Raw genomic sequence first — 18,497 nt, 5'->3', positions numbered from 1 at the left:
TAACTTGGAAGCAACTTCACAGTGAGTGAAAAGAACAAATTTTGCCAGGTGTTTGTGAGTAGCAGTTCATGGGGCTGCTCCAGACCCCCAATCTTCTCCAACCAGCTGCCACATAACTGGCCTGACCCTTCCTGCACTAAGGCAGGCAAAGTACATCCCATGCTACCTTGGCTTGAGATTCAACAGCTGGGAAGATGATGATGGAACAGCTGCCTAATTTATCATCAGGGCAGTCTGAACCATCCCACTAAATCTTAATCAGTGCCATCGCTGCCTCCCCCACAGCCTCAGTAAGCCCATGTGAACTCCTGGCCTCCCATTTTGGAGCCATTAACCACAGCCTGAACATCCAGCCCTTGTTCCAGGGATGCCCAAGTAATTCCTCACACCTCACATCAGTGCCCATATAGGCATCAATGAGGACTTTCAACCACTTTGTTTCAGAACAGTAAGGCCACTGTGCTGCTTTGCCTTTCACAGCCTCACTGCCCAAAGACAGCCTTGCACATGTTGGGGCAAAGCAGGACCCAGAAAAGCCAGGGACAAAACACCCATTAACTTCAGGGAGGTCGGGGTCTGGCCAAGAAAGGATTTAGAAAATGGAGGGTGTGAAGAAGGAGGGAAAACCCCCTCAAGAGATTTGTCCTTGATAAAGGACAAAGAGATTTAAAAAAAAAGAAGTATCTGCTAGTCCAGCCTGAGAGCAGCAGCTTCACAGATACTGACACTGACTGTTGGCTCCAGTGGCACAGGAGAGCCATGGAGCCCAACATGCTTGAAAAGCTGTGACATCCCCCCTTGCCTGCAGTTTTCCCAATGCCAGCATAGGGCCAGTTTCTCCAGGAAAGCTGCAGCACAAGCCTTCACCCTCCCAGCTGGCAGACAACAAAAGGTTCAGAAAAAGCTGTGGGACTCGCCCTGGCCCTCTGGGACAGATGGGTTGTCTAGACAGAGCTGCCAAGGGTTTCCCGGCAATCTGTGTCAGCAGGAACAGCGATGCCACAAGGTCTACCGTCCCACACCCAAGGTCCTCAACCCTCTGCTTTCAAGTAGTGATTTCATCAAAACACAGCTCCGACCCAATTTTATGGCTACCTTTATTTGATGCATGATACTTGGTCTTGGTCAGGCCACTCAGTAACTCCCCCTTCTTGTTTTTCCCACATTCTGACTTTCCTACTGAACTTCCTAGTCTAAGGGCACTTACTGACCAGAGTCTGAAAACAAAACCCATCTTGTTCTCTATCTCAGTAACATATAATGTCAAGGGTTGATGGAGAAAGGGCACAGAATGGAGCAGTCCAGACAGCACCAGCACTGTGCACCTCCCTGCCCTCTCCTTCATCCCCACGCATGCCCAGATGGAGGAACCTTGCTTTGACAAAACAGAGTTAACACCAAATTTCATGTATCTCCACTAAAGACATACAACAAACAGGCATGTTATTTCAAATGTATTTCAGACAAACACATTTAAAAATAAATCTCCTTGTGTTGACTTGCAAACTGTATTTTGTTAAAGGCAGTGTACAGAAAAGATGCTGCTTGAAGACCATCCTCTCCCCAAGGGAAAAGATACTAATCCACACCCCCACAGGCAGGGCTTTCTTGGAGCTCAGCCTCAGAGCAGGGTCCAGGGTGTTGATCCATAGCTGTGACAAACAGCAGTGGCTGGACATGCACACAAACCAACAAAATCCCTCATCACTGCCAGAGGACATGGCTCCCTGAGCAGGACCAGGTAACTCCACATTCCAGAAGGCAGATCCTGGAGCAGGCATCCACTCACACCTAGGAGAGAACGCCAGATGTGCTTCCAGCAATGACTAACAGTTAGGCAACAGGATCCAAGAGGTCACTTGGGAGACAAGAGAGAGATCCAAGAACCAAGTCACTGTGCACTCACTTTGGTCCAAACTAAAAATAGACCTAATAACGCATCACTGGAGCTGCTGTCCTCACTGCATAAAAAAAACAAACTACTCAGTTTTTCTGTCAAGAGAAGTGCCACTTTCATGGACATCTCTGGGCACAGCCAAGGTGAGTTCTGCCCTTGGAGAAGCCACCAAACTGATCCAAGAAGAGCCACCCCATGCTGAACAGCTCCTCCCCTCACCATCTGTTCCTGCCTTGTAGAGCCCTGAGAATTTATTTTTGCCTGACTGTAAGATAAAAAAGTCTTTAAAATCTGCATTTATGAAGACTTTAAGGCCTGACAAAACCATTGCAATCCTCTTGTTTAGCAAAGCCCACCCACTGCAAGGCTGTGGGCCACCACCAGCCACACCTCTATCAGAGAATTCACCTTCTCTGGATGTAACACAAGGTCTCACTGTTAAAAATATCCACACCTTGGTAGGTACAGTTGGGTAAAAACAACCTGAAGCCACAGCCCCTCCACACAGCATCTTCCAGATCATCTAGAGGTCATAAATGAACATTTCTGTGTCTCAGGAAAACCAAGAAGACATCATCCCTAAACCCAGCAAGGCACATACCAACACTGTTGTGAGACCATTGTGACCACAATCCCTGCCCTGTGCAGGAATCACCACTTAGGAAAGGAGATGCACTTTCACAGAGATATTCAAGGGTCCAATCTGAGCCAAAAAAAAAATCCCACCAGTTGATACCAGTGGCTAAAATGAAGTGGAAAGGTGGGAATGCAGTCTGTCAATTCACACAGCAGAAACCCTCATCCATAAGAATAAAACATTGCCACGCTGCAGGTGAAAACTGTTTTCAGCAAAACTTGGTTCTAACTCCCAATGAAGCTGTTCTGCTGCCAGACCACCCCATCAAAACCTCCTGTCACTACATATGGATTTCCACCTCTTCCAAGGAGAGCTCCAGCAGCCTGCAGACAGTCGGGAAAGGAGCCCTGGTCCTGCCCTGGGCCCAGGTCCTCTTGCAGGTAGAAAATCACCTAGTCTCCCTAAAACTGCTCCAGATGGAAAGCAAAACAACCACCTTCCTTGGCTATGGGAAATTCCACCTGTGTGAAGGGGTTTTGCTTGCTTTCCTTATTTTCTTTCTGTTGTAATACTGAAGCCACATCATCTGTACACCATGGGCTGAGCTCAGAGGACTTTGCTTTAGACAGGCAGCTCAGAGATGCCTGTCTGAGGAACCATGAGGAATCACAGAGGGTTTGCTCCATTTATGGCAGCACTCCTTCCCTGCTGCCCAGGCATCCAGTCAGAACTACATGGTTTTCCAAGAAAAGTATAAACAGTAAATGATAGCTCTTTATAGCAGGAAATGACTCCTTAATCTGAAGTGGAAAACTATATCCACTTATTTAAATTTATTACAGATAATATTAGCCATTTGTGAACCTTATAAGGAGAACTCATTTTGCCTGGGTAATTTGTGATTTTGCTACAGAATTAATTCCAACAGAAATCAAAAAACCCCCAAGAAAACCAAACCAACTAAACAAAAAACCCCACAAACAAACAAAAAACCACAACACACACAAAAAAACCTTGCTCCAACTTAAAAAAAACCAGAACAACCAGAAGACCCCCAACCCCCAATACCAAACTCACGCTTTCATTTTGCTTTGAAATACCCTAAAAAGTTCATTTGGCAGGACCTTCAAAAGTGTATTCATTGAACAGATGCTTAAAATGATGGGTGGATGTTAATGAAGTGGAAGGGTTTGCCAAAGGAGATTATGATTCCCATGCTACTCTTGCTTCAGTTGACACAACCTCAAAGATTCAACTCAGGCCACAGCCTGGACAAGCCACTTTTTCTATCAGTAATCCATTAAAAATAATTTTGTTTTACTGTTTTTGAAAACACATGACAATTATCCAGACCATGGGGATGCTCCAAGAACCCAGCCTGAGAGCACATCTGCTCCAGGGCCAGCCAAAAGCCTTCTGAGCAAAACTGACGCAGGAGGACATCAGAGAGAACCAACCTGTTCACAGAGAGCAGCAGCTGGTCCACACACGCTTTGATCTTGTTTTGTGCTTCTAGATGTGTCATGTTGTCCGTGTTCTCTCCATTGATTGCCAAAATAGTGTCTCCTGGGCATAGGTCTGCCATGGCTGCTTTACTTCCAGGGTTAATCTGGGAAAAATAAAAGGGTTACTTAAAAGAATGCTGGGGTTTTTTTAAAAGAAGTCCAGTTTCTTGGAATAAGATGCAGGTAAAGGGAATAGTTATTTCTGGAGAATATGTTTTATCTACACCAATGGCATCTACCTGAAGTTGGATGTCAGAGCTCTCAGGTACGCCCCAGTTCTCCAAGGGCCATCCCCTGCAACAACATTCTCTGAAATAAGGGATTTCAGTCAACTCCAGCTACTGTGTGACGAGGTCTCCTCCTCACATTTGTCTCGTGCTTGAAATAAATGCAATACGCTCTTTCCAGAGAGATGCTTCACACTCCTTTGGCTTGCAGACCTTTCATGACGCTGCAAGAGTCAATCCCCAAGAAGCACATGAAACCCTCCCCTTCGATTAACCACCCATGGAGAAGTGCCATCCCCTGACTGCTGCCTGGGGAGAGGTCATGTTTGACACCACTTTTCCTGGACTGTCATCCAAATGACGTGTCTCTTTCTAGTCCTGCATGGTCACCAATCCCAACCCCAGAGGGATTTAGCAGATGTGGCACTTGGGAACATGCCTTGGCAATGGTGGGGTAACAGCTGGACTCGAGGATCTTTAAGATCCTTTCCATCCTAAATGATTCCATGATTCTATTCTATAAATATCACATGGCTCTTTAAGCCTCCACAATTCTTTCCTTCTGGTTTTGTAGGAGTGCCAGAACCTTATAAAACTTCTAACTTTTTTCCTGAGGAACTAATGACAGGTCCAGGTACTGTTTGTGGTCAGCCACAAGATCAATCCTGGAGCCCATAAAAGAGGTTCTAGAGAAATTTCATTTCATTTATCCTTCCATCATCCCAAATGTGGTTTTAATTTTTACAATAATATAAAATGATGCAAGGTATAGTCAGAAAAGGTAAACATGTCTGGTTAAACTCTTAATAGCTATGTGTTTGCCCTCTAATTTCCTCTTCAGAGCATCTGCTAACCAAACACATTTTATCAACTGAGAAGTCATGGCGAGCTTGACTTTTGGTTATTCACGTGTCACTGCATTAAAGCAAGCTGGTGGTTTGATTCTGTTTACTCTTGATTTACACAGATATAACTCCCTGTCTTAGGTGGTGGGTCTCTGTCCCACCCTCCTTGAGAAATCCAGACAACAGGAGCACTGCTCTACCTACCACCTCCCCTTGGACATGGCTTACAGTGCATGACAGCAACCAGACAGACCAGGTACAGTTTTTCAGACAGTAAGACCAAGTGGGGCAGTTCCCCAGTGTCCAGAAGCCCCCCAACCACCACAAGCCATCATTAAACAGGTGGTTTCTTAGAAAGGAGGCATGCATACATCCCAGCTTACATCTTGATTTCACAGAATCCTACAATGGCTTGGGTTCGAAGGGACTTTAAAGATAATCTTGTTCCAACACCAAGGCACCTTCCACTAGATCAGGTTGCGCCAAGCCCCATCCAACCTAGCCTTGAATATTTCCAGGGACAATTTGTTCTACTTTTGTAGGGAATTCAAAAGGATTTAAGTCTTACCACAACAGCCCCTGGCGAGAAACAGACAGCCCCCAGTGTAACATGGGCCTGCTGCACTGCTCCCTGCGTGACCACAGCCACAGGCACCACCGAAACACGAACCTGAAGGTGTTTGAGAAACTCCAAACCACTTCTGATAGTTAAGTAGAACTGGCAGCCCAAGTTACAGCTTTTGTTGCATTGTCAGAGTAAATCAGTATTTGCTATTTGCTCTTCAATAGTTTCAACTGGGCTGTTTGGCTCTAACAAACCTGCCCAGGCCAACCCCTCATGGGCTGCCCAATGACTCAGCTCAGAGCAAACAACAGGAGATGTCTTTCAGCTCCACACACATTAGATGAGCTCTGACACAGGACATTTCAACGCAGGACAGGATTATTTTTCCCCTGGCATCGTTAGGGTTTTTTGGACCCCTGTATCCATTCACAGGGCATTAGGGTCCTTCTACAGCCACAGAAGCTGCCAGACTCATCAGAAAGTGAACCTGAAGCTCAACCAGCAACTCCAAGGAAGCACCTCCATGCTCTTGCCTGCTGTTATCTGCTTCCCTCAGTGTTCACCCCACAGCCCTGGCTACCAGCTAGCTTTTAGACTAACAGACCTTCAGCTTGACCCAGGACAGCTGTATTTTGTTCTTGTCTATTCAGTGCTGTCTAGATGTCTGATGCATTCTTCCCCCTGCACTGATCTTAACCAGGTTGTAGCTTTCTTGAAGAATAAGCTGTTCTCCAAAAATGGGACTCTTAGCTGTTTCCTACTTTTAGCTTCTGCTTTTCAAATTTCAAATTATTTTGGCAGTATTTTCATGTTAGCATTTTATGTTAGCTGTGGAGATGACCGAGGGCTTGAAACAGAGCTGCACACCAAGAATCCATTTGAGATACAGCATTGGTGTCTTAACAGCTTGGGAATCATTATTGTAATGCCTGTCAGGCACAAAGTTTGTATTTCAGTGAATAACATTTAAAATACTGTAGACTAAGTTCTCCTAACCCACAGCTGTGCAAAGCCATTGACACCAAACAGTCCACAGAAAGCTGGACAAGTCTGGTTATGGGTCAGTGCTGTGCCTGAATCCTCATGCAGGGGTTCTACCTGCTTTGGACATGGTTAGTGGTGACCTCAGCAGGGCCAGGTTAACAGCCAGACTCAATGGTCTTAAAAATCTTTTCCCACCCAAGCATTGTGATTGTATGACATTAGAGCCTGGCAGTGCGCAGAGGTTTTCGGATGGAGCTTGTATCAGAGGCACTCGCCTCTCTCCAGAGAGCCCTCAGGTCTGCCCTGAGCCAGAACCACAGTGTGTGTGACATCAAGGAAGCACACACAAGTCTGAGAATAATCAGGTATGTCATGAAGTTAAAAACACTGCAAAAAAAACCTGCACTGAGCCACTGCAGCCCCATGTTCTTGAAAGGGGCCTCCAAAGGAGCTGAGGTTTGAGGACAGGAAAGGATTAAGAAAAACAGTGGTAAGATTTTATTTGGTTTTGAAGTTCTCCATCTGTGCCAAGAACAAACCATTTCAAAAATCAATGCTGAATGTACACAGACCAAGCCCAGACCAACAGATAGGTAACTCAGGGTGGTGTGAACGATCTGCCCACCACAGGTAGCAGTGAGTACCCTAAAGCCAAGTCCCATCTCATGCACCAGGGCCTAACGCAGGCTATGTCCCACAGTGCCCACTGCGCCCTGCATGTGCCATGCCTCATCCTGCCTGGGCTTGGTGCCTGCCAGGATTTTGGGCTGCTTGTGTGCTTTTCTCCAGTGAACAGCTTGGGCAGGGCAATTACACATCAGCAATGAGTCAGCCCAGTCCCTCACACCCTGCTAACTCCCAGGGCAGCGGGGCCCCACGCTAGTGTTGGTGTTTCAGGTGGGGAATTCTGTGGGTGGATAGGGTGGTCTTAGCCCTCACACCATCAGCAGCTCAGGAGGGTCTTGCTCCCTGTGAGGCCATGTAGCTCCCAAAGACCTCTGTCATACCATGGGGTGACAGCAACCTCAACAGACCTTCAGAGCAGTTAAGTGCACAGCACCAAGAGCCAAAACCACAGCAAACACCACAGGCTTAAAGAAACACCAATATTTTTATTACAATTCCCCTAAAGGTATTTATTTTTCAATCAGACAAGAACCCCACCTCCTCTGGAAGCTCTGAGCCCCCAAAGACATAACTTCAGGAAGCAGTGAAGCAGCACTGAGGTGAACGCCCAGCCATCAGTTAACTCACACTCCTGGTTCATGCTGTCCTGCATGCAAAGGTATTTTCCCAACAACATAAATCCAAAGCCAACTAATGGAGACTTGGGATGAAGTTGCCCAACACAGACAAGCCAATCCCACAGAAAGGGGAGAGGACCTTCTCTCTGCATCTTCCTGCTCCAGGAGTGCCATCCAGCCTCTTCCTTTGTGCCATCCCTGGTGCTCAGCAGGTTCTGAGGCACAGCCTGGGATGCAATCCAGAAGAGCTGATGGTTTCACAGAATCACAGAATAGTTTGGAATGGAAAAGACCTTAAAGATCTTCTTGCTCCAAACCCCTGCCAGGGGCAGGGACACCTTCCACTAGACCAGGTTGCTCCAAACCCCATCCCACCTGGTCTTGAACACTTGCAGGGATGCAGCAGCTGCAGCTTCTCTGGGCAACCTGTCCCAATGCCTCACCACCCTCACAGAAATAATTTCTTCCTCCTATCTAATCCAAGTCTTTCTTGCTTCACCTTAAGGCCACTCCCCCAAGTTTTCTGCGAGTGAATCAAAACAACTCAGAAGAATGGGTCCAGTGCAGTGGACCTGTCATCAGGGACTAGGGCAGGGCTGGAGTGAGCTGGTGTCGAGCTCTTCATGAGACGGTTAAGCAAAGCCCACAGTGCTACCCACCACCTAAGCACTGCTGTATTTTCAGCAGGAAGGAACCAAGCATGAAATATGTACAGAACCAGCTCACGTACTGGGTAGGTCACTGGCACTTGTGGTTTCACAGCTCCTTTTATGCCCATAGAAGCACTGGTGTGTTCTCTGCCCAAGGCAGCCATGCACACACAGCACGGCCGCCGCTCCGGGAACGCAGTGTGCATGCCTGACAGCTTTACTGCTCTCCCAAAATTAAATAAAGAGAGAACAATGTTCTGTGTTTAACCCCTCCGCAAAAACAAGCAGCTGCTTCCTCACTTCTCTCTCTCAAAAAATGAAGATGCTTGGAAACACTTATAAACAGAAAATACTAAAAGAAACAAACCACTTGCCCAGGAATGATACCCTAGAGCAGAGCATAAGGGGCTGTTTGCAGAGCACGTGCCCCAAGTGAGCAGCTCCAGACTCTTGAGATCCCAGAGAGCAGCCCCTACCCACACAGCATGCCTGTGGAGGGTGCTTCCTCCAGGGATTTGTTCCCCTAGAAAGCCAGAATGTACTTTTTTCCCTCTTTTCTAATAAACATATTATTCCTCCTAATCCCCTCAGGATATGTCTCATTTGTGATATCTTTCTATGTCCTCGACATAGCACTGTGGTTCAAAAAATACCAGAAGTCCAATATTGGTGCCCGTCTCAACACCCTCTATTGTTCCAGTAAGAAAAAGATAATTTTAAATAAAGAGCTCCCAGTGAACAGCCCTTCTTTCACTGTCCTCTCCCTCTTCTGTCACCACAGAAGGTTCGGTGACAGCACTGCAAGCATCACCACCATATTGCGGCGACCCAGCCCACTGTTGGGCTGGGAGAGTTGAACGCCAATCAATTCAGGGCTCTCCCTTGGGTGAATTTCCCCACCCAGGACAGTGACAATGAGGGTGGGTCGGTGGGCGGCACAGAAGCCTAAGCCGCATCCCCCTGGGCAGTACCCCAGTTCAAACCGCCTCCCCCTGTTCGAGAAAGTTCTCTGTTATTCGGTTGTTCACTAGCTCCTTGTTGTAACTCCCGCCTCCCGGTTTCCCCCATTGGTTCTTGTTAAATTGTATCCTCCCCCCCGGCTCGTATGGGTGAGAGCCCATAATCCCCCAGTTCAGTTATCTGCATACTTTTGTATGGTTGGTTAATGTTTTCTCCTCCCTATATTATGTATAATTCTTTGTATATTCATCTTCCTTAATTTAATATGTATAAGTTCTAGAAGGTTCTGTCACACTTAACACCCCATTGGTTCCTTCCCTAAGTCCCTCCTTGGTGTTATTTCCACTGGTTCCCTCAGCCTCAACCCCACCTCCTGTCAAGTATCCAATTGGCTGTATCCCTTATCCCTGCCTTTCCTAACCCCACTATAAAATCCCTGGACACCCTCAGATCTTTGGCTCTATGTCTCCTCCTCACATTGTTGCACTTAAATAAACCTTCTGCATGGAACCTACACAGAGAGTCTCCCCTCTCTCACTTCTTCACCTCAGCCTGCGTGCTCTCCCACTCTGCTCAAGGGACAGCTCCCTCAGGTGACGAGCGCCTCCCCGCTGATCCTTTTGTGTGTGCCGTTGTAAATCAGAGGCTGCGTGGCTAGACCTCCAGGCTTCTCTTCGAGCCAGCACACGTTATTACAGCCTGTTATTACAGGCACACAACTCCAGCAGCACTCCCCACGCTGCCTCTCCTGGTCACGGCCACTCCAAAGATAGGTTACAGATTCTGTACTGCTTTACTGCACAGAACAGCCCAATTCAGCAAATACAGCTGCTACTACACTTAAATCTGCTTTATATTTACTCTGCCATAATATAGGGACCAAGGCCAGGGAGGGACAGCCTGCCCTGGGGACACCAGTGAGCCCTTGATGTGGGTGTGCTCGGAGCACTGCCACAGTCCCTCACATACCACACCACTGTGCACCTCTGCGCAAACCAGTCTGAGCAGCATCACACAAAGTGTTTATGACCATGTTATAAACATATATTGTAATATTGGCTTCTCGCAAGTATTAAGGTAGATATTATATAATGTTAGAAATGCTTTTGCTGTGTGGATGTAGTTTTCTTCCTTTTTAGCAAGAATATTAGCAAGTGTGAGCAGGTAAGATAACCACCAATCGAACAGAGGATGAGGCCCGAGAAGCTGCTGATCAACACTTTGTCCAGGGAACAAAAGGGCCCAAAGGCTACTCCGCCCGGAGAACGGGCGGCCAGGAGAGTCCGAGAGCCGCTATCACCGCTCTGCCCGGGGGGCAAAGAGGCCCAAAGCTGCAATCAGCCCTGACTGTCTGGAGAATTGAGAGATCCACTCTACTATCAACTCTCACCTAGCGAGCCCAAGTCCAAGAATCAAAAGAAATAAAACCACAAGGCAGAAGAATACGCATGCTCTAAAAAGGCGGAACCAAGCAGTGGCCATGCAGAACAGCTCCGGGAAAAGTTTGAATATGCATAAAGAACAGACAGTAAAAATGGTATAAAAAGGACTCACCTCGAGCATCAGGTGTGCTCTTGGCAGAGCGCCAAGGCACCCGGCCATTACCTCTTTGCTTTATTTTATGTGTCTCTTATTGTCTTTATATTAAACCCTTTAAATTCTCACAGGAGAGTGAACCTCGTTTTTCACAACCAGAATTGCTTCATCTCCTTCAGAGGTTTAGGACCTTCCCCCTCAGACACCCATCAACAAGCAGCAGGGCTTCTCGAGCCCTTCTCAGGAGCAAGCCTTAAGCGCTGTGCAGAAGACATGGGGGAACTGCTTGGAGTTTGCCTTCCAAACCATCTGACTCTTGGCCAGGAAGGCAGGCTGACACTTTCCTTCCCATCAAAAGGAAAGTGTACACAGAGTGATCTCCAAAGCGAAGACAATTCTTCAACATAAAAAGTTTAATATAGTTGGTGAGCAAACCTGAAGTTTCATTCTTGCAGCACACTCAGGAGTTAATAATCATACACTGCAGGGATTTGCGCCTTTGCTACACAGTTGCTTTCTCCCACTTTAATGGTGAATGTCAAGTATTTTGCAGGGCTTGGTCTTTTGAACCAGAAGCTTTACACATGCTAAAGACTTCTAAAATGTTTTGTTGCTTATGGTAAACAACAGCATGCAGAGCAGTGTCAGCATCCTGCAAACCTCCCAGCTGACCGTGTCCTCTGGTGTTATTTGACCAGTCCTGGAGTCAACTGTTCAAGACAGCTTCTCTTTTAGCTGTGCACTGCCCATATCTGATAATTAAGAATAACAACTTTAAATAATGTTCTTTAATCTGGTATATTTTTCTTTCTGAAGCTTGGGCTGTAAAATGTCATTGCCACATAGTCTGCTATTAATCCACACAACATGTAAAACTACTTAAAGCTTAATGGGTGTGAATGCAAGTTGCTCTGGTTGACAAGAAGGATTGAGTGTGGTACAGGCTGTGAGGCATCCTTATGGTGTTTGGAAAACTCATTGGCTGAAATCCTCTTGAACACCACTTTCTATTTTTTTCAAATAGAGCTGTGTTCTCTGTGGGGAGAAAGTGGGATTTGTTTTGAGTCTCTCTTGGCTGTAAAAGCTCCTCAGATGCCACACTGTGACTTGACATCTTTGCAGTTGCTCAAGTAACACAGTGAAAACTGTGCTTGAAGTTTTTGTGTAAATTCTGAAGTAGAAACCAAACACAACCTTATCTACCAGGGCTTGGGGTAAGTGGGGTGTTAGGGGCTGTGTACAAACCCACTACATGATCAAGCTCAGTAAGATAGGGGGTTTGCTCTGGCACACATCTGGCACTGACAACAAATCAAGCAGAGTATTTTTCTGTGAACTTGTTTGTTTTAACCTTTTTTTATCAACACTGCTAGATCTTGAGAGAGCTACTGTTTTCTTTCACACTTTAGCACCTGTGGTCACAGACGACTTAAAAAATAAAAATGTTTTTACTAAGTGTTTGGGTATCTGAAAACCATCAAGGCATTTTGTGAGCTCAGAAATCAGACAACAAATTCAGTTAGAAATATTATATTGCTCCTTCTAGGATTTCCCGTGACTCTTGTGAACTTGTGACATGTATTTTGTCCCCAAGCTACCAAAAATGAAATTAAATTGCATTGGTCTGCATTAATTCCACACAATTCATAATGGCGTATTTGTATTAAAATTAAAGGATTTATCCAATTTCAGGAGGACCAGGATTATAAATATCTGTTGTGTTATATAGCAAAAAAAATTTAGGGAAAAAAGAAAAACTGCACATATTTCCCCCTGTATGCTTCTTACACCAACAGGGCTGTTCTAGTAAGCCTGTTATCTTAACTATTTTCTTTAACCCATTTTATCAAGTGGAATATAAGTGCACACTTCTACAAAATAATTTTGAATACCTGTCTCAACAGGCAATCTTTCAATCTTCAAGGAGAACTGACATCACCACCATTTAAACAAAAAGAAGGGGGGAGGAAGAAAAACCCCAAACCCACAAATCCCTAATCCCAAATACCCAGGGACACTGAACCCATACTGCTTCGTCCAGCCTGGCAGAGGCCTGGCGTGTTTTCGAGGGTGTGCTGGGTGTATTTTGTTAACTTGTCCCAAGGTCAGACCTTGCCTAAATAGATCTACATGAATCATTCTTTCCACCTGCTTTCCCACTTGGGATTATCAGCATGCTTAATTACGGTAATTAGTATTAGGTTTTCATTCCAGCATGTTCCACCATTACTGTCTCCTGAACCAGCACAAGCATTTATTCTTCTCTTTCAGTTATTAAGCAAAGCCTCAGTGATAGAAACACTTCAGCATCAAATACATTTGTGACATATTTCTGTTAGTTCTTATCTGTAGCTCAGATTAACTGTTCCATACCAGCACAGCTTCACACGTAACCACCCAGACCTCCTGCCCCCGAGTTTACAGGACAGGAATGATGAGAACAACAAAAACTGACTAGCAGAAGTATTTCCTTCCACTTGAAAAAATCATCTCACTTGAAATACGAGAACAAACATTACTATGCAACCAACTGAAGGACAGCTTTTGTCACTCAGCTCTACACAGGCAGTAAACCCACCAAAGTCAGCAGAAATCAGGTGGGGGCATAGTTCTGGAATTCAGCAATCCAGAGTGACTTCTTCAGTCCATTTGGGAGCTCTGACCAGAGAGTGCATCACTTCCATCTAATAAACTATCAAATACAAAAGAATTATGTGAAACCAACAGAAACCTTATGGAAATCAAAGTGAAAAGCCCTGTTCCTTTTGCTGCTGTCTCTGATTCTTACCTTCTCCACCAACACACATGGAATTCCTGGGGTAACCAAACCTGTTACTCCCAGCCCGAGCTCTGGGGAGTCCCTTCTGCTCAGCCATCCCCACCCACACAAGAACAAATCTCACAGGCCTCCCCAGATATTATACCACTGAGTGGGTTCTCTCTGCATTCACACAGGATCACACCATAGACTTGGATCTGCCCTGACAGAGTCAACAAAATCACTTTTACTGGAATTCCTTCCTCAGCAGAATTCTTTCTCGAGTATCCTAACCTTTAACAGGACACATCTCTGCTCAAATGCGAAAGCTGCTTAAGTTTAAAAGTCAACCTTAACTCAAACAATACCTGGGTAATGGATTGCAGACCAATTATTTCTCACCCTTCTTGTGTTACAGTTCCAAGCCAATGCTGAAAATTACATTTTTGCTGCTCGACTAGAGACCAGTGGGTAAACCAATATTGAAGCCAGTAGACAAAAGAAAAATTGTATTAAAATCTCATTCAAAAAATCCTGGAATTGGTCTATTTGTCAATTGTCTGTTTAACCAAGTAATTTAGCTATGATTTCAAAAGCAGCAAGTGCATGGATTAACACTGGCAGAGCTGGGCAGATGATGACATCGGCTGCTCTGGAAGCTGAACAAGCAAGTTCAAGTGATTAAATGCATTCAGCTCCTCTAGTTACGCTAATGACTGATTATCTTTTAATCCCGGGCAAGGGGTAGATCAACTGTGATCCTGCACAGAACCACAGCACTCATTAATGTGGTTACAAGCACAACAGTGAGAACAGCCGAGTTATTTCATTCCTGTTCCTGAGCCATGGCTGCTGGTCAAAAGGAATGTTGTCACTGGAGTAAGAGCCGCAGAACCTCCTTTCCCACAGAGGGCAAACACAGCACTCAATATTACCCTGCTCAACCAAGGAAAAAGCAGCTGTTTGCTACCAGAAATTTAATTAAGTCTTAAAACCACTTTCTGTCAAGTCATTAAGGCCAACTTGAAGGAGATCTTTTAGATCATTCCCTACCCCTATAAATATCCTTAGGAGGAATAACCATTAATGATGTGATGTCCTACACCTAGTGTTAGCTCACTGTAACAGTGGGTATAAAACAAACTGCATTTCCCCCCAAGAGCACAGGCTGGGGCTACAAATCCATCCCCTACACTGTGCTGACAACACACCAGTATCACCCTCCAGGGCTGCATGCCCCCAAACTGGCCCAGCAAACTCCAGCCCTGCTCATCTGGGTCCTCCTGAATATAAAAGAAGAAATGGGGGATAAAAGGGTAGCTATAGCATACCTAACTTTTCATCTGACTGCATGAGAGAGATGCCCTAAGCATGCCCTTCTGGATTTGCATTTATCTTTACTACTGAGGAATTCAACACTCCACCTGGAGCCCTGGCCTCTCCAGGGCAGAGCTCAGCATCAGCTGCTCAGCAGAGCAATCAGATCCTTACCCCATGTCACTTAAAGCTGATCAAATCACAGAGGGAAGTGACCTGTTTTCAAGAAAAAAAGGCCACTGCATAGTGTCATGAGCCTATTTGAGACAGCTGCAAGGAATAGACTGAACACCATCAGCACCTGCACAGACACAGCCATCTCACAGGGGCTAAAGGCCAAAGTAAACCCTTGTGAGCGAGGCAAGTCCCATACCAAAGCAGGATGGGGTCATCATCATGTTTCATGCTACCAAATCCATATACTGTCATTTATCTCTTGACAAAACTGTCACAAGACACTTTTGTGGACCACCTTCAGCTTTGCCCCGTCTCATGCTGGACACCTCTCTGCCCCGCATCACTGTGCCTCTTCCTCAGCTCAGCCTGGCAGCTTCTTTCGCTATTTCCAGCTGCTCCATTATTTCCAGCCTCCAGCACCCAGAGCTGAATGTGGGTGGCTTTGGATGTCTCAAAACCCAAACCACAAATGATTTGCTGGCAGAATTTCTGCTGTTCCAAAGATGTTTGTAATTTAATGGCATTTTAGTATAAAACAAATAAAATTGAAAGTAAAGAAAAAAGGCACTTTGAAGGAAGCAGAAGTCAGCTGAAAGCCTCCACAATTAGCAAGAATCTCCCTCCTGCCGTGAGCCAGCCGAGGCAAGGGGGATGTAGGCTTCTCATTCCTGGAGACAGGAAGCCCCCTTGCCCATGTTTCAAGCCAGAAAGAACAGATTTCCTGGACAATTACAGAATAAGAGGGAATACAACAGCCATGATCAGTCCTCTGCACAGTAGCAGGGTTGCACAGACCCACCACCAAGCAAAGCCCAGGCTCCCCAGGGAGCCCTACAGCAGCCCCTTCCTGCATTCCCATGGCCAGGAGCTGTAGCAAAAGGTAATTCTTCCCCAGCTATAACATTTTCAGGTACTATTTGTAAAGCAAGCCATGTCTTCTCTTGTGTTTAGAGACTAGAGCCCAAGCAGAGCAACCTACATTTACATCCTAGCAAGTTGTTTACCATCATTCAGGAGCAGCCGTTAGAGTATGGCACATCACCCCACCCTTCAGTGGGAGCAGATTTTAAAAAGGATCCAATTTAAAAGGCTGCCAAATGGAATAACACCCTACATCTGCTTCTTGTATTACAACTCCTTGTGATCCACAGCAAGACTGGCCTAATGAGAATCGTCCTCCTCACATCTCCCAGGTTTGCTGAATCAAGCAAGAAATTTGGCAAGCCACCTGTCTAGGCAGAAGCAGATTTAGGTTTTTCTTGTTTAATATTAAACCAGTTTTTTTTCCAAAGTAACAGGAAAACAGGCTCCCTCCACTGAGTTCAGATGTTCATTTTCACAACAGGAACATTTCTACAGTTGCTGAGAAGTGATTTGTGATACATCCCATGTTACCAGGGGAGAAATAGAACTCCCCATGCCCAGACGGTTCAGGCTGAGCCCCAAAAGCCAAGTGCCCCCTCTCACAGCACAGCCCCCCAGTTACTCCTCCAAAACAGCCCTCACTGGAGCACTTGGAAAGGGACAGCCCAAAGTAAAAACAGAGACAAAGCCATGCAATAGACATATATGAACATAAACTAAATCTCTTTAAAACATGCTCTCTTCCATAAGTATTTCTTTGAAACTCAGGGTACGTGTTTTCTCTTTTCCGTCACAGCTTTGGCACACAAATGAAAAGATGGCAAACAGCTTGTGTAAGTTACAACAGTATTTTTAAGTTATAGCTCCTTTCAAATGCACTCAGGGTTTGTTCCAGAACTTAACCAGCAGCTGCCCAGTGGAGCTCAGCAATCGTACACAGCCTGACCTGCCGGGAAGGCAAAGCAGCTTGGGGCATCCAGCCCTTTCCCGGAGCAGCCCGACGATGATAGAAACACTAGTGCCCACGGGAATGTGTCCAGCTCACACACAGCACCTCATCCATCACATAGCCCACCACACCACCTCGCTGCGCTCCTTCCTGCACAGGGAATGGTTTGTTTTCACATATATCTACATATAACGCCTATTTTAAGCTATCTGCGGCGTCTTAGCAAAGAATTTTCCAGAATACATACTTGTGAGGTCGAACACAAGTGTGAGTACACTTACACAGTAATTATTACCAGCCCACAGAGACCCCAGAACGCTGCAGCCTGCATGGAGAAACTTCTTGCTGACTTAACTCATGCCTTCTTTAAAAACCCCAACAGCCTATGAACTCAGTCCAGGGCAAGAATCCAAACTCTATGAACACTAAAAGCTTTGAAAGCAGATCCTTATGAATTAACAGCCAAAAAAATAAAGCATGGAGAACGCTGTAACACTGGGAAAAGCAGCCGAAACAGTGCAAAGCTCAGAGGGAAGCACTTATTTGAGTGTATTGGGTGTATACAGAATGATCTGGAGTTCAAAAGAGTCCAAGCGCTGCTACCCGCTGGCCCCGGGTACAGTCCGCCCGACTCCGGGTACCACCCGCCCCGCCGCCCATCACTTGCGGCCGGCCCCCTCTCCGCTCCGTTCCGTTCCCCTCTCCGCTCTCCCTCCGAGCTCACCCTGGAGATGGTCAGCGGGGCGCTGAAATCTTTACCGCCCACCAAACGAAAACCCCACGGCGAAGGGCCACGCAGGACCACCGAGTGGGACATAGCGGCAGTGGAACACTCCCTACCCACGGACGGCTCCAGCTCCCACTCGCGATCACCAGCCGCAACTCCTAAATGCCAGGGCGGACCGATCCCGCCTCCCCGGCACGCCCCGCCCGCAGGGCGTGCCGGGGAGGAGGGATAGACCCTTCCCGGCCGTCGCTGGGGGAGCTTTAGCACGGATTTCCTCCTGAAGCGTTTTGTAAGTGGGGTTCGGAGCGATTGCTCGCTGTGGTAAAGTCTCAGTACTTTACTAGTAGTAAAGCATACGTTTGGTGTGCTCAAAGCCCCTCTCACTGCAGTTTCATCCTCTGCAGTGGAAGGAAAATAATGCAGTAGGTCAGTAAACGTTTGATTGTGACTGTTTTATTCATTACAGTAAGTCTCTTGAAGAAGAAAAAAGTTCAAGAAAATAACCAGATTTGGTTTAAAGCACTTTGTGAAGCCTTCATGGTCATCACTTGGGCAAAAGATAAACTTTGAAGAAAATAATCACAGAATCACAGAATGATTTCATTTGGGACGGTCCTGAAACATCATCTCATTCCAACCCCCTGCCACAGGCAGGGACACCTTCCACTAGACCAGCTTGATCCAAGCCCTATCAAACCTGTCCTTGAACGCTTCC

At 46.2% G+C, this 18,497-nt stretch overlaps 1 protein-coding gene across 1 annotated transcript in view; it reads right to left on the bottom strand.

Moving 5' to 3' along the window:
• Positions 1 to 17,957, bottom strand: part of PDLIM4 (PDZ and LIM domain 4) — a 47,278-nt gene extending 29,321 nt beyond the window's left edge. The window contains exons 1-2 of the mRNA XM_048320086.1: positions 17,780 to 17,957; positions 3,932 to 4,083 (exon numbers count right to left, since the gene is read on the bottom strand). Of these exons, the coding sequence (XP_048176043.1) occupies positions 3,932 to 4,083; positions 17,780 to 17,872 (245 nt within the window). The 5' untranslated portion in view covers positions 17,873 to 17,957. The remainder of the gene's footprint in view (positions 1 to 3,931; positions 4,084 to 17,779) is intronic.
• Positions 17,958 to 18,497: the final 540 nt, after the last annotated feature.

Source organism: Corvus hawaiiensis, chromosome 15 (assembly GCF_020740725.1).
Source record: "Corvus hawaiiensis isolate bCorHaw1 chromosome 15, bCorHaw1.pri.cur, whole genome shotgun sequence".
Taxonomy (NCBI): domain Eukaryota; kingdom Metazoa; phylum Chordata; class Aves; order Passeriformes; family Corvidae; genus Corvus; species Corvus hawaiiensis.
This window is presented reverse-complemented; position numbering and strand designations above follow the sequence as displayed.